The sequence below is a fragment of the Lycorma delicatula genome, chromosome 5 (assembly GCF_047948215.1).
Source record: "Lycorma delicatula isolate Av1 chromosome 5, ASM4794821v1, whole genome shotgun sequence".
NCBI lineage: Eukaryota > Metazoa > Arthropoda > Insecta > Hemiptera > Fulgoridae > Lycorma > Lycorma delicatula.
Window position 1 is genome coordinate 100,380,746 of NC_134459.1, and position 23,000 is coordinate 100,403,745.

The following is a 23,000-nucleotide window of genomic DNA, read 5'->3' on the forward strand; positions in this document are numbered from 1 at the left end:
ACCTTGTTATTAAAATACATTTAATGTATATTAAAAGAAATAGATTATTAATTTACATAAATTTTTTTCTATGAATAAACATACTATTTATTTCAATTTGATAAAAAAAATTATGTTAGTATACATTTACATTTATAACTTGCTTAAGAATCTTATACGGTTCAATAATTATTATAGTTTCATATTGTTAAGCATAGGCAGCAGAGCTTCAATTTCATCTTCTAGAGGGGCAACCCCAGAATTCTACTTCTTTTAAGATATATACAGCATACTTTAATAACTCCTGTTTATGATAAATGGTGATGTTTTTCGATATGCTGATGGTGTTTAAGCATCTTTCTACCTTCTGCACATTACCTTAGCCTCTGAAGAGCACATACTAAATTTTTATTAAACCATTGTTTTAATAAGAATAACTATATCCTTCTGTAATAAATATTTACAGCTGAAAATTATGATAAATTGTAATCTACTGAATAGCATAGACCAGTTCAGCTGTTATTTTTTAATATGCAAATCTTTCACTTTTAACTCGTTTTACAGAAATTTTTTAAGTCGGTTAAAATAAAATTAATACTGTCAGTTTATTTTCAGAAGATATAATTCACATTTGTAAAATTAAACTCAACACGATTAATAATTTACAAGAAAAAGCATGGACAGGGGTAGGACTATTTTAGTACCTTATGATCCTATCATTTTTTCAGATTTTTATCAAAAATCTTCATAAGCCTGGTTCACAAGGCCCTAGCAATCAAGAAAATAGTATTTATTAGCACTATCTTTTACTTAATCTTTTTTCTTTATTATATTTTGCTTTTCCAGCTAGTATAGCTGTATTAAAGGAATGGAAAAGTATAGTATATCACATTACATAATAAATGAAAAACTTACTCTACAAATAGAAAGTATGATGCAATCTCATTAACTCACCTTCCTGCAACACATTATTTAATGTAGGGAACAAGATTTTCCCTTTTAAAAAATTTAAACATTAAAACAATTTTTTTTCTCTTTATATTCAATAACCTTGTATAAATTAAGGAAAAATACTTAAGAAAAGTAATGAAATGTAGTAGAAATAACAAAGATGGACCGCTGAATGTGAAAATAGGAGGAGAAAAGATTATGGAGGTAGAAGAATTTTGTTATTTGGGAAGTAAAATTACTAAAGATGGACGAAGCAGGTGCGATATAAAATGCAGAATAGCACAAGCTAAACGAGCCTTCAGTAAGAAATATAATTTGTTTACATCAAAAATTAATTTAAATGTCAGGAAAAGATTTTTGAAAGTGTATGTTTGGAGTGTCGCTTTATATGGAAGTGAAACTTGGACAATCGGAGTATCTGAGAAGAAAAGATTAGAAGCTTTTGAAATGTGGTGCTATAGGAGAATGTTAAAAATCAGATGGGTGGATAAAGTGACAAATGAAGAGGTATTGCGGCAAATAGATGAAGAAAGAAGCATTTGGAAAAATATAGTTAAAAGAAGAGACAGACTTATAGGCCACATACTAAGGCATCCTGGAATAGTCGCTTTAATATTGGAAGGACAGGTAGAAGGGAAAAATTGTGTAGGCAGGCCACGTTTGGAGTATGTAAAACAAATTGTTGGGGATGTAGGATGTAGAGGGTATACTGAAATGAAATGACTAGCACTAGATAGGGAATCTTGGAGAGCTGCATCAAACCAGTCAAATGACTGAAGACAAAAAAAAAAAAAACTTAAGAAAAAGTACTCTTATCACAGAATCATAAAAAAAATTTATTCTATACAATTTTTTTCTTTAAATAAAAATAAGCAACATCTTAACAAAGCTCTGAATTTATATAAATTCACTACCATCTTCCATTGTTAATTTTAAGACATCAATTAATTCATAATTCACTAATTCTCCTTCATCACTATGGGCTTCTGCAGTGTGATTTTCAAGTATATCCCTATGTGTGAATAATATATTACAACTGGGGCATTTAAACATTGTACAAATCTTATATATATCTGAGCAATTTTGAAAATTTTCTTGTAACTGTTGTTCAGCATCACAAATAATAAAACCTTCTACTACATCTGTTCCAAGTTCAGCAAAAGTACTTTTTTTTATATCAGTATGTTGTATATCATTCTTTTTATGGAATTGAAGATGTCTTGATAAAGTTAATTTTAATTTAAAACTTTTTCCACACAAATGACATTTATATTTCCTAATATCAGAATGAACGACCATATGGATCTTTAAATTAGCTTCTGAAGAAAATTGTTTATCGCACTGAACACATTTAAACAACTTTAAAGGATCAGGATGATGGATTTTCATGTGACGCTGTTTATCCTTTATATTGCTAAAGCTTTCAGAACAAATCTTACAACAATGCATGTATTTTTTATGAGATGTAATCTGATGCACTACTAATGCTGATCTCCTCCAAAATGTACAATTACAGTCGTCTAATAAACAAGCAAATGGTGGCTCCTTGTGAAAATAAAATCTATGCAATGCAAGATCTTTTTCTTTATCTAAGTATTTATCACATAAGTTACACTTGAAAAGTCCTTTATCATTCCCATCTAACATTTTAACCTGAAACAAAAATAACAATACAATAAACCAACTAAACCTTAGATAAAGTTATGTGCGTATGTTCAAAGTAATAGTAAAATATATGTAAATAAATGACCACCCACTTGCGAAATATGTCTAATGTGTAATATGGAAAAGGGCAGAACATTACTGAACAATGAAGAGTACAGCAATATTCCTTTGACTGACAATCAGCAGGTTGTGCATCACAAATTTGTCTACGAGGGTCAAATTTCAACAGAATATCAATGGGACTGGTAGATTACCAGACAACTGCTTCAAAGGGGAGAAAGTCAGTAAAATCTAAAGTGCAGCTTTCTATTCATTGATCTTGTTTTGTAACTTTTTAATTTTTATTTCACTGTTCTTGGTAACTGGTGTACTAACACAGCTAAAGGTATGGGCAAAGCAACTTACCAATACAATAATTACAATTATTTTGCTCATACTTCTGCAATTTGTAACATTTCTGATTATTTCATTACATATCCTTCTCATGAATGACTACAGATTATTGAATGAAAACAAAATGTGTGATTACACCTGCTCCAATTTTAGATTATAACAGATTGTAAAAATACAAAATATATTTAACTAAAGTTTATTATAGAAACAAAAAATGTTTGAATGGCTGAGCTGAGAAGAGATAATTTTAATATTCACAGCAACTATACCACTAGTTTTTCATGGTAATAAGAAGAAATTCTAGGGCACTGAAAGTCAGTACTGGCAACTATAATGAAAAAAATTAATATTTTAAAAGGTAAATTTCTAGTTACCAATTGAAAAATATCAAATCATGATAAAGTAGTATGATGTTAATACCTCTATACTTTCCTTATAAAGCTAGCTGTTCAGTTTCACCAATATTATTGTAATACCGGATGTGGCAGAACTGATTAAGCAGTTTTGAGGAGTTATACAAAAGTAACGGGGACATATAGAAAAAAAAATGTTTTGAATATAATATCCTCAAGATGGCAGCTGTTATGACTGTTGGAGATGGTCTCTGAAGCTTTGTACAGTTCATTCATACATATTGCAAAGTATAACATTAACTACCCAGATTATGAGTAATCTGCTCCCTTAGCTCTGGTATAGGATGTGAGAGCAATGTTTAAACACCTTTTCCTTCAGATATCTCCAAAGAAAGAAATAACAAATGCTAAAATCAGGTGACCATGCAGACCAACCCACATCACCCCTCGGAGAGACCAAATGTCTGGGAAAAATTCCTCTCAAAACATTGAGAATTTCAGACTGTGTAAGCTGTAGCCCCATTCTGTTGGAACTACAAGTCCCCCAATCCCTCTTCTTCAACAATCTCTTCCATTGGGTTGCAGAACATTTTGCAACACTGAGACATAACATTTGGAATTCATAGTTACGGCCATGCTGTACACCACAAAGTACAGGCCTCTCATGCCAAATTGTGACATGGCACACCACACAGTAAGTTTAGGGGAATGTAGCCAAATTGTGAATAATTTAGGGGTTATTTTCAGCCCAGTAGTGAAAATTTCACTTATTCACAGCCCCACTGACTTGAAAATGTGCCTTGTCGCTACTAAAGAAAGCTGCCCCTCCAAACCGCTTAGTCAGTTCTGCCGCACCTGTATCATGAAACATTTACCTAATATAATGGTTTAACTTTTATTTTAAGAAATTTCATTTAGAAAAATTTGCATTCTCTTTGTCTAAACTTATGCCAGCAGGTACTAAATTTTATTAAGAATAACATGAACTACGTAGGTCTACATATTTATGTAGGTCTTTGGAGTTAGCATTTCTTGAAACTAGCCCTACCACACATATAACTTGAATGACAGCAACTACATTTTCCATTCATTACTTCAGATCCAATGAAAATTGGTTAAAAGTAAATTTTAAAACATTGTGGCTGATTTTTGGATTCAAGCAATTTGTTAGTTTTCAATTAAATTGGAACAAAATTTCAGTAAATGATATATTTCAAAAACAGATCTTTAATAAATTTTTACTAAAAAAACATTTCCCAGAGAGAAATATAAAGAGAAGACAGTGGCAAAAAGATATATAGGGCATGCCATATAACATTCATTCTCTTCAAAATTATTTAAGTAAACTGCTAGGCCAAATGATAAATTAAAAGAGCAGTTTTCTCATGATTTCAGTATATTTCACATAAGGTTGTATTATTATGAGGTGTTCTGATTAGTAAAGAATTTTTAAATTTCATAAAAATTCAATTATTTATTTGGTTTTTGCCAAAAACAAAACACATTAAAATATAAAATTTGGTACAATACTAACATTACATATTTTAAAAAGAAATTCTGGTTTTTTTGATTTGCTAAAAAAAATTAATATTATTTTTCTAAATTTATTTAACAAATAATAAACTATTTTGGCTTCACCAGCAAAAGTTCAAAAAGCTTATCCACTAGGACAGCATTCATTTAACTACAATAGTAGATCAGATCTATAAGTCGATACAATAAAAGAAGAAATATTAAAAATGCTATCCTTAGTTCATGAGCATAACAAAATCGTAGCAGTTAAGTGCAACTTTAATAAAAATTAAAATATTTTGACAAAGGATAAACAGAGGTTAATTGGTTAAAAATATTTAATAAAATAAACTATTTATACTGAAGAAAAAATTATTTTTAATTAAAATGGTCAAATTCAGACAATACTTTTCATATTTCTTAATTGCATAATTTCTTAATCATAATTTGTTCTTAATTTAAATCATCTTATGTTATGTTGAATGTGTCTCGTTATGACTTTTAATCCATAAATATTTTATCGCTTAAAGTCTATGTTTATTTAACATATTTCTGACTATCATTTTTACATTATAAATAAGTACTCAAATGAGAATCTAAAGTTCCATCTCAAACTGATAGATTGCATTGTAATAGAGATTAAACAAATGCAAAATACAAGGTGCCCTCAAAAAGTAATGAAAATTTTTGGTTTTTGGAAAGAATTTTATTTATTCATCTACATTAATGTTATTCCCTTCAAAATAGTCCCCATTAAATATTATAAGCTTATGCCAGCACTTTTTCCAATCCCAAAACAATTCTGGAACTCGATCTTTGGAATAGTGTTTAGCTCTTTCAGCTGCTTTTAATCTCATCTATGCTTGTAAAATGACGGCCCTTTAAGATTCTCTTTATTTTTGGGAATAGAAAAAAGTCACATGGGACCATGTCTGGTGAATATAGCAGCTGAGGTATCATTAAAGTGTTGTTTTTAGCTAAAAATTGTCAAACAAGCAATGAAGTGTAAGAAGGCACATAATCGTGGTGTAAAAGCCATGAATTGTTTCGCCATAAATCCAGGTGTTTTTATCAGATTGCTTCAGGCAAACGGTGTTGAACTTGTAGGTAATACTCCTTATTGATCGTATGATCTTGTGGCAAGAACTCATGATGCACTATATCATTAAAATCAAAGAACATGGCGAGAATAACCTTCACATTCGACCATACTTGTCGAGCTTTTTTCGGTCTTTGTGATCCCGGATGCCTCCACTGGGACGATTGAGCCTTAGTTTCAATATCATATCTGTAAACCCATGTTTCATCACCTGTTATGACATATTTCAGTAGTTCTGCATCGTTGTTGACTTCATTTAGCGACTCCTGAGCAACTTCCACTCACCGCTGTTTTGTTCGAAATTCAACAATTTTGGAACAAATTTTGTTGTCACACATCTCATACCCAAAACATCTGAAAAAATTTCATGGCATGAGCCAATTGATATTCCAACATCATCAGTGACTTTTCTGATTGTGATTCGGCGATCATTCATAATCATTTCTTTCACTTTTCCCATGTTTTCAGCAGTTTCTGATGTGCTGGGGTGTCTGGGGCGCTCATCATCTTCAACGCTTTCACGACCTTCTTGGAAACCCTTGCTTTACTCATAGCAGACTTGCCAAAAGCAATATTTAACATTTTTAAAGCATTGCTACACTTTATTCCATTCTTATAGCAAAATTTAATACAAATAAAAAATCACTGATCATACCAAAACACATGTTATCATTTTGACAGCTGACAATAGAAACACCCAATATTGCTAAAAATGTACAAATATTTTTCAGACATGTTTACCAATACAACAATGAAAAAATCCTGAGAATAGGACTAATACAACCTGCAAAATTTCAAACTTCTTGTTACATTTTGAACACATCTCTTATATTAATTTTATTTCATTTACTTTAAGTATTGATTTGAATTTATAGAATAAGAGATAAATTACAGTTTTTTTTATAAATGAATGAAGTACATTTTTATGATGGCCTCCCACCTTAAATTTTCATCTATAATTATGCCAAGGAATTTCTGGCAACTAACTTTTTCAATCACATGGCATTTATATGTAAAGGCACTGCTACAATCCATAAAAAGTTGTAAACAGATATTTTAAATTGTGTTAATTTGATTTTACAAGTGGAAATATTATAATTTTTGTATGTTTTTATTTATCTTTTTTTAACGTTAAAAGATTTTTATAATAGTCGTTTCCTTTTTTAAAACTTTTTAAAAGTTTAAGCAAAAATTAAAATTTTAGCCAAAAATGAATAAACAGTGAAAGGGTTGAAAGTTTTATATGAGTCTCAATGTTATATTATAAAAATTGCTTTTTTCTTTTGAGATGTGATTTAATTTGTATGCAGTTGAAGATAGTAAAATTAATGCTTTTGATAGTGCTGTTACTCGAACACCTTTATTAAAGTAAGGGTATTGTAACTATGGTAAGGGGAAATAAGTTGTAAAATATAGAACTCCAGTTTACTGTTTCTTGGTTCGATATAAAGATGTCCATTTGAAGCCTACATGAAGGTGAAATTTAATATGTATTTATTGATGCAAATGACTGCCGAGGCATTTACATCAGTGGCATCCTGACTGAGGACTGTGAGATGCAATCAGTTAGAGAGTCTAATGGCAACCTCCGGTAAAGCCCCTTAGGGCTTGGAACGGAGGGGGTGGTGTGGTGACTGGTAATGTGACAAGGTGGATGTCTTTCCCCTACATGGTTGGGACGTTTCTTTTATGGCAAAAAGAAATAATTTTTTGTAGCTACCCTGTATGTATCGTATACAGTACTGCTCTGCTACTCACAGCTATTATAAACACTTAATATACGAGGTCTGTTCAAGAAATACATAGACTGTTTGAATTGCTCGGGTCCAGTTGGTTCCAATCAAATCTGCTTGGCGCGACGCCAAGCAGATTTGATTGTTTACAAACATGGCGACCATGTTTGTACAGATTAGCTGATTTTAATGCAGTTTTTTGATTGCAAATTTCATTATTGGTTGCTTAGCTACGCGGCTGTTTGTGAAGTGTTTTTTTTCGGATTTTTAGAATGAGTGACTTGAACGAGCAAAGAGTTGCTGTGAAATTTTGTGTTAAACTCAGAAGGTCGTCAGTCGATTGAAGACAATGAGCGTATGGACGTCCTTCCACGTCAACTTACGACTCACACATAGACAAAATCAACTCGCTCCATGTGACTTCTTCTTGTTCCCCAAACTCAAAAGACCTTTGAAAGGAAGAAGATTTGAGACGATTCCCGAGATTGAAGCAAATGCAATGAAGGAACTGAAGAACATCACAAAAGAAGCATTCCAGGACCGTTTCCAAAAGTGGAAACACCTTTGGGATAAGTGTGTGTGTGTGTGTCGGGGAGGAGAGTACTTTGAAGGGGATCCAGACAAGTAACTTCTAAATAAAGTACATTTTGTTTTATGACGTTAGTCTACATATTTTTTGAACAGATCTCGTACTTACACTTAATAAACTTAAACTTGAGTGGCACTGCACCACCTTACCACTAATATAACTTTTGCTTTACAACAACAATGTTGACCATCCGACATGGTTTTTTTAACAACCACATATATAAAACAGTACAATATACTTACATCCTCATCATCAGCATGATAACTCATGTGCTGTTGAAGCATATTGATATCATCAATTTTTACATTGCAAATAAGACATGAATTCATTTTTCTATCCAAGAGGGCACTAGCAATCTTATTATCATCAGATTTTTCTCCACTGGCATGCCTTGCTAGATGTAATGTAAATGAAGTACTGAAAAAAATTATATATTTGTACAGTGATTATATTATAATCATATTAAATTAAATAAATTCTAATTATTTGCCAAATATACAATCTTATTCTTTCAAACATATTTAATAATATATATTATTCTTTTCCCACACTGTTGAAGTACTGTTATATTTTATTAATACGTAAGCATTTTTAATAAAAATATAAATTATTAAGTAAAAGAGATAAGAAGAAAAGCAAACAAGTTACCATAGCCATTTGCAGAAAACTGACTAAAAACATGAATGTTTCCAGTCATTATGTATAGTTAACAGTGTATTAAAAAAAAAGTTTATCTTCAACAGCAGTAATCATACTGTAATATTTTTTTGCCAGTAAAAAACAATCCACCAAGTATACAGCTGAACTAAAAATAAATTAACAGAATAATTAATTAATGCAATAGAATAAAAAATGGACAGTAGAGATAAAAGTTAATATTTTTATTTTTGACAGTGACTGAATTTCTCAACAAATTAGCTATAAAAGCAAAATATGGACTAAAATATTTTCAGATGAACTTCTACTTTCATTAATTTCACTATTTCAATAAACCATCCACATTAATGAATTGTGTATTACAAAACTGTTTACTATTCTCAAAAATTATTTGGGTACAACTACTGCAAATGGAAGACATCTTTTTCAAATGCCCACTTTTACCAAAATAACTACTGAGACAACCAGAATTTTATGAGGATAATGATAAATAAATCATATTCTAATTTATATTAACTATACACTGTACATAATGCATAGTGTTAATCAGTTCATCAGCTCTCAGACGTGAGAGGAAGTATCACTGATGCACAATTGTTTTGTGAAAGTTAACAGCTCAGAAATTGCATGTATAAAAAGGGCATTTTTCTGCAATTTTCTTGCAAACATTAATGTTTTTCTAGCGGTTTAATTGAGTTCTATTCAATAGTACATTAAATTTGTACAATTTCTCTGTCAACAATATTTTTCAACTGTTCATTGTTTGTTGTTTATTTTATATTATTATAAAATGTGCCAAAAAAGAAAAAGCTTGGGTTTGCAGAGTTACATCTTACGAACCAATTAATAAAAAAGGTTGGTTGATATATTTTGTAAAAGAAAACAAGTTATAAAAGTAAACTGTAATACTATCAACACAATACAATTTACAACAGTAAATTGTAATACAATATTTACATGAATAAAAACAGAATTTGCAAACATTTAACAAAACACCAAAATGAGTAAAGAACTGAACAAGAGTAAAAGATATCCAGAATTCAAAAAGTAGCAGAAGGGAATGTGACATGAATTTATGAAACTACAAAATTCTTTAACAAACGTAACCTGATTTATATCTGAGACTTCTTTAACTTACATCAAAGTATTTTCTATAGCCTTTGTGACCTTTCTCAATTACACCAGCTGTTTTGCACATTGATTTCAAGTGAAGTTATTTCTTGGGTTCAGATGCACATCTCTATTATACAGCTGAAAAATGAATAAATCAAGAAACAAAGACACATTTATAATAGCATCCTGTAAACTTTCGGCTTTTAGAACCATTATTCACCAATTAATCAATTCACCATGTAAACTGAAGATCATAATTCACCAAAAGAACTGTCAGCTGAAGCTGGTATGGCACCACTACAAAAAAAACAGCACTGAATTTGCCAAGGAAGATTGCAAGATTCACTGAAAATTTTCAGATGTAAATTAAATGTTTTAAAATCCCACTAATAGATATAATTGGGTTTGGTTCATTAAAAGTTAATAATTTTGTATAACAAAGAAATTTTTTTATAAAATGATCTTTATTCATCTTCATCTTATATTTTTTCATTATTGTAAATTGCAACTTAATATCACATTCAGCACATTTCTGTGACTAATCATGTAACTTTTGGTCATTATTGTAATAATGCTATTTACAAACCAAAATTTATCTCATTAGAGGCAGTTAATACTTGGCCTAGATGCCAATCCAAAACTGTTCATATATACATAATACAGTAATCTAATCAAGGTCGTGTAACAAAGTGAAGCTTAGCAGAATTAGATAGAAAATAATAGTTGATGGAAAAATTGTCATGACATAACAGATTTTATTACACTTACACTGTAATTAATTAAGCTAGTTATTAGAATAAAATATTACACTAACCTGTTAGTAAACTTTTTATCACAAATTACACACGAGTGTGTATTCTTTTTATAATGTTTCTGTCGTAAATGAGACAAGAATGCATTATGAGATATAAAATATTGCCCACAATATTGACATAGATTTTTTTCCTTATGATGTACATCACTTTTATGGCAATGTAACTGTTGTTTAGAAGCACACTTTTTATTACAGATATCACAAAATAAATATTCACCAACATTATGAATAATTAATTTATGCCTCTCTAGTCTTTCTTTTTTTATAAATTTGGCACCACATAAATCACAACAGTAGTTACTAATTCTATCTTTATGTAAAAGTCTAATGTGTCGTCTATATTCAAAAAATGATGGTAAAGTTAAATCGCAATAATTACACTTTTTTTCTATGTGATGCACTCTCCTATGCTGTGAAAAAGATCTACGTTTTTGGGCTATATGGCCACAAAAAGTACATAAAAATGGACCATCATCATTCTTCCTGGCTGATGTAACATTTCCTCTTGGTTTTATCATAAGACCTGTAAGTTTACTGGTACTAGAATGTTTTATTTTACTTTTAAATGCCGGTTTAATCAATGAATCTTTCTGCCAACTCATACAATTCCTTTTTATACCATATTCATTATCATCATTACCAAAACTTGAAGTAATACCAACTTCATCCTTTACCTTCATTTCCCCATTAATACAATCAGTACAATTATTATGTTCATCATCACATGTTCTGTCAGAAGTGTTAATAAGCGATTTTCCTATTGTTTTATCAGTGCATATACTTTGAAAGAGCTCATTAACTTTATCAATTAATATGGATTTTAAAGAACTAAACTGTAATTCAGCATCTTCATTGGCATCTTTATTTTTAACCAATGAAACACATATTTTGTATTCAAGTTTATCCTGTAACAAGACATAACTGCTTAAAATAAACAAAGTGAACATCTCATTTCATAAGTTGTTAAAAAAAAAAATCTCACCAACAATTATTACAAAATATGATAACGTGAATAAAACACATTTAATAATAAATTATTTTTAATGTGATCAGATAATTGTCAACATAATTAAAATGTTTAATTTTAATGAGGCTATACTTCACAATACAGCAACTTAAATTATAACCATTTTCTGTTAGTTGCAAAATTTTACAATAAATGCAATGATATTTTATATAAATCAGTGACTAAACTGTACAGATTTTATTGTACATTAATACAATAAGCATCATATCAATCAATTTGAGCAATTAAAGAAATGTAACATTGTTCTAGTATCTGTATTGGTAAATCAGAAAAATAGTGAAAGAATGCATAACAAAATTAAAAATAAGAAAGGGTACAGGCATCACATCCAACTTTTCAATATTTATATTAATAAAATTCTGTAAGACTGGATGAATAGAATTAATATTGGTTTGTTAAAAAAAAAAAATTTGGAATCAATACAATTTTATCTACAGATTAACAGTTAATTAATCGCATGTAACACAATTTACAGCTTAAACAAATGAATATTCTAGACTTCACCAACACAAAAAACAATATAGGTCCAACAAATAAACTGCACCAAGCCATGGGTTAGGAATGAAGTCTAAATAAACAATTATACTTTTTTTTAGAGGCTTTAAAATAACCAAGAATCAAAACAGTCCTAGAGTTTTTATTTTGTTAAACAAATTGTTCACTATGAATTCAAACCAATAAAGGAAAAAATGAATTAAGCCTAGAATGTTAAATTACTGGAAAGGCCCACATGGTACTCTGTGATAATTTTTAGTAATTAGACAAATCACAATGTAGGAACAACAACCCTATTTACCAAATTTGGCCCCATGTGACTATTTTATTCCCAAAGCTAAAGTAATCACTGAAAATGATTTTATTTTGATAACATTAAGAGCAACGCAAAGGCAACTCTCCAGGCGATTGCACAAAGTTACTTCTAAATTTGTTTTGAAGAATGGTTTAAGCAATGAGACTGATATGTATTTTCCCACATTTTATTTTGAAAAGGACCAGTATGATATATTCAGCAGTAAGGCACATGCAATTTACCATAATAATGAATTCATGAACTTTGAAAACATATGTTGTTTTTGTCATTGCAATGTTAACTTGTAACATTATATATATATATATATATATATATATATATATATATATATATATATATATTGAACTCACCTTAGCCTATTTTGAATCAGAATTGTACTCAGATGATAAGAAACTCAAATTAAAACATCACAACTCATTTTTTCTTCCTGAAGGTAGTGTAAACACAACCTATTCAGGCATTATCAGTACTGTCTGACTAACAGAGTCAAATTAATCTATTAAGGACTGAATATTATAAAATGAAGCATAATCTTTTTCGTAATCGTAAAATGTCTAAATTTTCCTTAATAGGAGACTTGAAAATGCTAAAAAAAATATATAAAAACTCCTTGACATACATAATCAAATCCTAGATAAAACAGAGCTTCACAAAAAACTCCACCAAATAGAATTCAAATAATCTATTAAACTGCACTAGCAGCTGTACAAAGTGGCACTATCAGCTGGAGAAGTGGCAAAGTAGCTGGAAAGTAGGAAGTTAGTTGAGAAAATTAAAAAGTTCTTTTAAACCTAAAAAAATTGGGAAGACATCAAGAAAAAAAGGAACAAAGTGAAAAGTGAAGATGAAGTGAAGTGAAAATATGAGCTGCACAATGGTAACTACAGCTCCTTTCTTGTAATTTATTTACTTGATTCATAACTAATAACTTTATCTTTACCTACGAAACATTATTACAAATATCTTGTAAAATTCCCAAAACATTACAATCCTCATTACCAACTGTAAAACAAGCATTTTACTGCTCAGAGCAGCAGGAAAAAAGCCATTTATAAATGAAAGTAACTGAATTTACCATAAACAAAAATTTGATTCTTAAACAGATTAATAAAGCAAATATTCAATAAATAAAATAAGTGAATAAAAAAAAATCATCAAACCAATAATTAAGTAAATTATAACTTACTGCAGCAGATTTTTTATCATTTAAAAAAAAAGTGTTATTATTATCCACATTAATTTGCAATGGCTTATCATCATTATACGACAATGAAGAAATATGTTCATTTGTTTCATCTTTATTTTTTAATTTAGTAGATGGAACTACACTTTTGTTACTAGTATTCTCAACAACCTCTAAAATGTTTTTTGTAGAATGCTTATCACAAATTGATAAGCTTTCCTTTGTACCATGTAACTGTTTTGTTGGACACTGAAAGAAAACATGACAGTTACCATCAGCAAATAATACTTTAACAAAATTTTATAAATTTATATTCTATATAAAATCCAGATACGTAAATTACTTAATTATTACTCATTTATTCTACACTTTAACAGTGTACTAATTAAGCAAAATGATTTGATGAAGTATGATTACAATAGCCACAGTAGACTTATGTAAGAAAACACTTAATGATACGAAATTCTAATGTACAAAATTGGACACTAACCAACATTTTTATAACAAAAGCAGTGTGTTATTATTATATCTATATTTTTCAATTAGTACATTACATATAATTCAAGCCTAGCAGATTGCTGAACACTAATCTATGTAAGGACAATATGATGCAAAATTCTGAACTCATGTTTTGTATGTATGTTGTAATTCTGCATATCTTTTAAAATCTACTGCAATTTTTTTAATTTAAATTGACCATAAAGTGTTCACATTCATTATGAAATGATAATATGTGAAATTTAAACCAGCAAAACATTGTAATAGATAAGTTAAACTTACCTTATTAATTCTATAATTACATTAAAATAAATTATTTTTATAATTTGTGAATTACTGGACAGCAGAATTTGCATATTTGTCCACAACAACTACAAAATTTATAAAACAGTAATATTTTTGAGAAATTCAAAATTCGCAAATCATAAAAACAATTTATTTTAATGTAATTATAGAAGAAAATACAAACTGAAGATAAAGGATCCTGCAAAAATCAATTCTTGGTAACTAATTTAATACTGTGTTTTGTTGATTTAAATTTCATTTAATATTAAATTTTATTAGCAGTAGTCAATATGTTAATGAATTATTTGATTTAAAAAAAAAAATATATATATATAATAAATAATATATATAATATAAATAATATATAAATATATATATAAATAAGGTTGTTTCATAATGTTCTTAGGAGTTATAAAAATTCAGTACAAAAAAAATTACCTAAATGAAAGTTGTACGAGGTGATGCAGGGGTACAAACAGTTTTTATTAAAATCTATAAATGCTCAATATGTGATATCCTCTGGTGACACGGCACACATCAGCACGAAAGTCTAGTTCTTGTCAAACTCGTTCTAACGTGTCATTTTCGATAGAGTTGATTATGCGATCATTTAGCTCAGCGATATCGTGCGGCATTGGTGGGATAAACACCGTATCTTTCACGTAACCCCGGAGAAAGAAATCACATGGCGTGAGGTCTGGTGATCTTGGTGGCCGCAGCATAATCTGTTGGTCTTCTTCAGACGCCCGTCCTATCCAGCGCCGAAGTGATATTGTGTTAAGGTATTGTCGAACCTCGTTATGAAAATGGGCAGGACAACCATCTTGCTGGAAAATGAAATCGTTGAGTAGCTGGGGCATAAGCCATAATTGTAACATATCCAGGAATATCATGCCTGTTACTGTCGTTTCCATAAAATAGAACGGCCCATACACTGCTTCACGAGAGACTGCACAAAAAACGTTTACTTTCGGAGAATCCTGAATGTGTTCCACATAAGCGTGTGGTTTTCAGTTCCCCAAACTCGCACGTTATGACGGTTTACTTTGCCGCTAATATGAAAAGTAGCTTCTCGATGAAAATTATCTTGTTTAGAAAACCTAAATCTAACATCTTTTCCTGCAACTGTAAACAAAAATCGAGCCTACGTGTTTTATCTCCATCAGAAAGACGCTGGAATAATTGAAGATGATACGGTTTGCATAATAAACGTTTACGGAGAACTCTCCACACTGTTGTTTTCGGAATTCCTAATTCTCTGCCTGCAGCTGCAGTCGATTTTGACGGGCTGCGAATGAAACTTGCACGCACACGTTCGACATTTACTTCTGAGGTTGATGGACGACCAGTTGATTTTCGCTTGCACAAACAGCCAGTTTCACTGAATTGTTTATACCATGCACGAATTGAACTGTCACTTGGTGGCTCCTTATGAAATTTCAACCGAAACGCACGTTGCACAGAAATTACTGACTTTGACAAGTGAAATTCTAACACACACGACTTCTCGCTTCCCGTGGCAGCCATTTTCTCTACTGTCGACGCCTAGCGAGCAAATGGTTTACTAACTGCCTAGTATACGTGGAAAAACACTATTTGAAGTACTCTTTCGTACAGTACTTGTTTTATTCTTAGGAGTGAAATAGTTTTTTCTTAATGAATTTTCGAAACTACGAAGAACATTATGAAACGCCCTGTATGTATATATGTATGTACATTTTACTGAAATTAATCTTTTTAAGATTCATATTATTCCTCTGCACTATTAAATTATATTAAACAAACCACCCAGTACAGAATATTGAGATAAGACATATCTTACCTTAATTCTTCATGAAAGTACTTTCACAGGATGCCACATCCTCAATCATGATAGAAATAATTCCATTTTGCATAATAAAAATCTAAAAGTAAATACCAAAATAACGAAAATTGAGTATTTATTTAAACAAGTGCTATCTATCAGTTTTTATAAAACCGTCTGCCTCAAACACTGTCTGATGGTTTATCAAAATGAAATTTTGTTTGTATTTATATATGTAATATTTTTCTAATAAATTTAATTTTGTCATCTTTATTAATTTCTAAATATGTGTTAATCAAAAACAGAATGTTTATTGTTTATTAGATGGTATGCCATATAAGATAAAACTAATTTAATACTTTAGTAATTTCTATAATATTCACAAAATTAGTTTTAAAGGAGCTACTTGTTTTTCCATTTATAAATACAATCACAATCATTACATTTAATTTAAAAAATTTACACCATAGTTTATTTTATTAGTCTATTTTTTTAAATATTTTATTATGTGGTTATAGGTTTGTATGTTGGTTTAAATATTTCTTTATTGTAAGTTTTAGTAGTATTTTCAATGACATTATTAGTATATAATTTCTTTCATTTTTTTCACTCTTTTGTGTCTTTATTATGAGATCTGTCTAGAAAATAAATGAACATTTATAATTACTAGAGACAGATTATACGCAACTTAAAAGGCTTGAAATGCATGAAAAGTAACTGGAGGTAACTGGGCAGTATTTGAATTTGGGTGCTATGTTAGCACTTATTGTTTCTGACAAAGGTTCACCTGTCCCATTAATAAAACTATCAATTTGACACAAAGGTTCAAAGCCTGGGTTATTGTAGAAAATGTTTTCAAGTTTTTCATTAAGATTACACAGGAATACCTTTGGCAATGCGGAGTTCAATTTGGCAGATTTTATTCATTAACTGAATAGATTCAGTAAACACCAAACCTTGAGTTTCAAGCTTTTTAATACTCATAGGTATGTGGGGAAAAATAAGCGCTAATCACAGTTACATTTTTTTTTTTTATACTAGAATCGTTAAATGCTTCCTTGGGCTGACAAACTGCCATAGCCTCTGCACTATCGAAGTCGTTTACTACACCTTTGATGGCCTCGAAATGTTCAATGTAAAAATGGCACAGCTTCAGTCCACATTCCCCATTGAGTTACCACTGGTTCAGGAGGTAAAGGCACATTTGGCAGTTTTTCTTTATAGGCCTTATTGTGAGCAGATGCCTTAAAAAACACTTTCTTTGTTGATGTAACCAGTTTATTTACATTCCTAAACATGGATCATACTTCTTCAGAGAACATGGATCATACTTCTTCATTTACTCCGTGAGCAAAGCACGTCGCATAAATCAAATTCAAATAAAATACTTGGAAAGAGCTTTCGCTGCCTTGATCATATAGGGAGCAGCATCTAAGAGAAATATAAACACTCTTTCCTGCAACACCTGCAGAAGATTCAGGAAATATTTTTTTAATACACTCATTCACAAATCTGGCGATCGTAGAATGAGTTGTCTTTTCAAGGTGTTTGCAGGCCACCAAATAGGAAGAAGAAGGCTCTAGTTTTAATCCACCGACAATTAAATTCACAATGTAACAGCCCCAAGTGTCAGTAGTTTTGTAATCCAAATAATGCTATCCTTGAGTTCATTGCATATTTCTTCCAGAACATGCAGGTAAATTATTGGTATGCAATTTTTACATGATGTTGATTCATCTGGTATATTTTGATTCAAGCAATATTTTCGCAGAAAATCTTTGAAGGTAGGATTTATAAATTTGTGAAGAGGAATACTTGAAAGCAATGCTTCACATAAGTCTATGCTAAAGTGGTTTCTTTGTTTACCTTTGGAAGTGAAATCACTGCTACTTGCTGCTGTTACAAGTTGTTGTCGTGGGCCTTTTTTTTGCAATCCTGCGATATGAAGACTTGTCTTGACATCCTGGTCTATTTGAAACGTTTTTGTGCACGAAATATTTTTCTCACAAAAACAACAATATAAAACATTTCCGTCGTATGTAAATGTTCAATGATAGTCAGCTATCCATGAAGACAATTTTTTTTTGGGAGGCATGGTATACATTAAACTTTACACAAACAAATTAAAAACTAAACTGATGCAATGAACGCATCAACAATAAAATGCATAATTTAATTGCCTAGTGGGAGGAGTGCTGCAGTAGGCATGCGCAACGCAGAATGGTATAATCTGTCCTTGTCTCGTGTGAGTCTGTATTTTACTTGGCCTCATAATAATATTATCCTTCCAAAACAATAGACAGGCAGCTGCTAAGTGTGGTCTAAGAGCCATGCGGCTAATAGGTTTGTTCAACTACAATGTAATATTTCATTCATTAACTAGGTACCCTACCAAAAAATATTGTAAATATAGTAAAAATATGCATCATCACTAGATTTTAAGGAACATATGCAATAACAAGTGAGAATGGGCTTAATATGCAAATGCATATAATCTGGTCTCTAACAATTACATGCCAACAGAGATATTTAGTATCAAGCTGTTGGCAGCAATGTGTTCCTCATAACCTCTGCTGTAACCACATGTTCTTGGATAGCCGACACATCTTATTTAGTTTTCATGTTATTGTAATTTGAGTATTACGTGTCTAAGTGTTAGTAGCGATTTTTGTAATGTGCCATTTTCAGGAGCAATGGTGCAACATAAAATTTCTGTGAAACTGGGGAAAACTTTCACAGAAACATTTCAACTTTTGAAAAAAGATTATGGAGATGATGCTCTGGGTTGTATACAATATTACATGGTTTTCACAATTTAAAAGTTGTTGTCAGTCAATTGAAGATAACACCCATGTTCAGAAAATCAATGATCTGGTATGTGCAAATCACCAATTGACTATCAAGAAAACTTGCAGAAGAGGTTAGCACCTCAATTGGATCATGCCATGACATTCTGACTGAAAAATTGAACATGCATAGAGTTGCAGCAAATTTTGTTCCTCGTTTGATGACTAAACAGCAAAAAGGGTCGAGTGGATGTTTGTTGGCAACTTCTTGAACAAGCCGATGACGATGAGACATTCATGCAAAAGATCATAGAGGGAGACGAAAGCTGGGTTTAAGGCTACAACATAGAGACAAAAGTTCAATCATCACAATGGATTGGCGTCATCACAATTCTTGCCTCATTATGAAACAGTGAACTGTGTGTACTATTCAAGGTGTTTTACCTTTCACATAACCATTGTTATGTGAAAAAATCTGCAAAGAGACCACAGTTGTGGTAAGACAACTCATGGTCCTGCATCACGATAATGTGCCTGCACACTCAGCCTTGTCAATTCATCAGTTTCGTACCAAAAATTAAATGACTGTCCTCCCTCAGCCTCCCTTCCCTACTCACCAGACCTGGAACCTTGCAATTTTTTCTTATTTCCAAAATTAAAAGCAATGATGAAAGGATGCTGTTTTAACACTATGATGATATTACAGCAAATTTGTCACTGGCCTTGAATGCCATTTCAAATGACTGCTTCGCAAAGTGGAAACACCGCTGGAAAAAGTGAGTGAATAGGGGAGGGGAGTACTTTGAAGGAAACAATGACAAATAATCTATAAAATTAATAATAAAGATTAAAAAAATACAGTTTGGTTATTTTCTGAACAGACCTCATATGTATTGACTGTAAGATTGTTGCTGTGTTTGACAGTTGTTTTTTATAAATATAATTAATTAAAGTAATATCATATCCATTTTCAACTGCTACATATTTTTTGATGTTTATTTCTTATTTAACTTTTCATTGTTGTTACGTACGTATTTGATTGCTTTTGCATACAAGTTAATTTTACGAGACAGGGTGATTTGATTTTTTATGAATCCTTATATAATTAAATGTAGTTTTATATATACTGATGTTTCAATTGGTTGTCCTTGTTTATTTCGATATTGACATCTAAATAATTTAGCATTCCACTAAAATCTATTTCAAATGTGAGTTTAAATTTTTGTTATAAGAATTTAATTTGTTTAATAATATTAATATTAACTGTTTTTTACCGGGTTATATATAATATCATCAACATAATGCATCCAAAAATTGAGGTAAGATATATCTTATCTCAATATTCTGTACTAGGTGGTTTTATATATATAATATATAAATATATATATATATATAATATATAAATATAAATTTTATATGTTAAATAAAAATCCAATATCAATGTGGATTACCATTTCACTTGCTTATTCTGCATGAAACCATACTTTCGTAACCTCTTTCTTTACTCAATAAAACAGTTTTTTTTTTGTCTATGAAGAAAAAAACACCTAAAACTCTTTCAAGATAAACCAAACCAAATTAATTTAAAATAATAAATCTTACAAAAATCATAACTGTTTTAATCACTGTAATGACCTTTTTTCAGCAAAAACTTTTGATGTTTTGCATTGTGGTTTCAACTTAATAACTAAAGACAGTTTTTTTATGAATTAGGAAATTATACATTTTAGATGTGCTCAAAAACTGTATTAACTTTAACTTCTCTGCTCAATCAGTATATCAATTATTATGTATTTTTTTATAACTATGGTAAGTTGAAAATCTTTTTTTTGCATATGAAAAATATTTATTTGTATGAAGGTGTCCAGTAAATAATGTTTGTATGATCTGTAATACCACTGTTCACATTTTTTATCTTAATTATTATTATCTGTTTATCAAATTTTGAAGAAAAGTCTAGTACCTGGGATAACTGAATATTTTTGTAAGTTTTTTTATTCCCTTTTCCATAGATATGTCTTGTATCAAGCTCTTTAATTAATTTACAAATTTATAAGTTAGATTTTTGACATTTTTTAAACACATAAAACCCAAAACCATCATCATATATATCTCCAACCAGTATTCCACCTTACTTCCAGGTCTGGGTCAGTTGAGTAACTGAAGGTGTAGGAAAACTCTTGTTAGTTGGTACTCCCGGTTAGTGAAAGGCATTAGTGGTGTTTCCTAGTGTTTACTGTTATTTAGTTGTGTGCAAGTGATAATCTAGGTATTTCTGAAGAATAAACTAGGTGTTTCTATCATAAAAAACACAAATTATAGTGTGTTTTTTATATAGTAGTTATGAGAGCACGTGAACCAGAAGTATAGCTAGATCAGTACGGTCCACCAGAACTGGCAGGACTTTGTTGGCGGCTAACCTGCTAACTGTTTGTTTCCCACACTAACAGCAATTGAGGTTAGGCTTGGCGGGAAGAATTTCTGCCAAGTAACATCCCTAACAGTTACTGGCTCTGGCAATGTTAGGTGAGCTATAAGGGGGAAACTTCTTTTTTCGAATTTCTCCCAAACCCTTGCCCGGATTTTGGGCAGAGATTACATTTTTGATATTTTGAGTGATCTAGTTTGTCTCTTGAGCTAGAGGTTTTAATTTAAACTGAAGAATATGAATAAGAAGGTAAATCTGTTTCAGCCACATGTCTCACTGGAGTGTTCCCCAGTGAGATCAGTGTCGACAGGAACCAGCATCAGACGGGAAGAGGTTCAAGTCCCTGGTAATTACGGAAGACTTAATGGATTCGACATTTCTTGAAAGTGGATCAAGTAGAAAGCTTAGGAACAACACAAAGAGGAATCGCTCTCCAAGTGTTAAGGAAAGAGAAGCGAAACTTGTGGGACTTATCTGTAAATTGAAGGAGCTGTCTGACGATTTTAACACTGCAATAGAGAAACACCAAGAGGGACATAAAGCAGACAGCTGGATAAGGCCACGCTTGAAGCAGAGATAGCTGACTTCAAGATGTTGTTGATTGGGATACCTCACACCAAACGCAAGATGTGGCTACCCGGACCCCTATGTGGTTTCGAAGCAAGAAGGCATGATCAAACAGCTGGAGGCTGGAATAAGACTTGAGGATATTACAGTCCTCATCACGAAAAGATGGCCTAAAGAGAATAAGAAGGTGTCCTTCTTCACTGAGGTAAGTGGATGTTACAGTCGTGCTGGATCTGGCAACTCTGAAGGAACACTTTGCCTCCAAAATCTTACAACTGACGTGAACATACAACTCATGGCCAAGAGGGGTAAGTTAAGAGCTAGTCAGATGGTTGTTTACAGCCTATCAGAGTCCTCATGGGAGAGGAGAAGGTACGCACGTAAGGTGTACATGATGGCGGTAGACTTTTCTCTTAGAGAGTGCAAACTTGTAGAACATCTGAAGACCTGCCTAGGAAAGATCTTTGAGTTATCACAAGATAGTCTGAATAGAATGGTCTTCAATGCTGCGGCTGGCAAAGCCTTTGTGAGGTAATTGTTGGAGTACTCTGAAAGAATAAAAAATTCCAGAATGTTGTTATACTTGGAACAGGGCTCCCAGCAAGCAAAGTCTACTGGGAGGATGCATGGGTTTCCATCTAAAACGGAGACTGTTAAAGCAAAATAGGGGCTATGCAGAGTTACTTGAAGACCTGCCGGATATTTTGTCCCTCAGGGAGGATCAAGATGGGGAGGTTTTAATATGAGAGTGAG

The 23,000-nt window shown here is 31.2% G+C and overlaps 1 protein-coding gene across 1 annotated transcript in view; it reads right to left on the reverse strand.

Annotated features, from left to right (window-relative positions):
- Positions 1–1,742: 1,742 nt before the first annotated feature.
- LOC142325253 (uncharacterized) overlaps positions 1,743–23,000 on the reverse strand; it is a 42,783-nt gene continuing 21,525 nt past the window's right edge. The window contains exons 5-8 of the mRNA XM_075366756.1: positions 13,883–14,128; positions 10,859–11,763; positions 8,517–8,691; positions 1,743–2,583 (exon numbers count right to left, since the gene is read on the reverse strand). Of these exons, the coding sequence (XP_075222871.1) occupies positions 1,828–2,583; positions 8,517–8,691; positions 10,859–11,763; positions 13,883–14,128 (2,082 nt within the window). The 3' untranslated portion in view covers positions 1,743–1,827. The remainder of the gene's footprint in view (positions 2,584–8,516; positions 8,692–10,858; positions 11,764–13,882; positions 14,129–23,000) is intronic.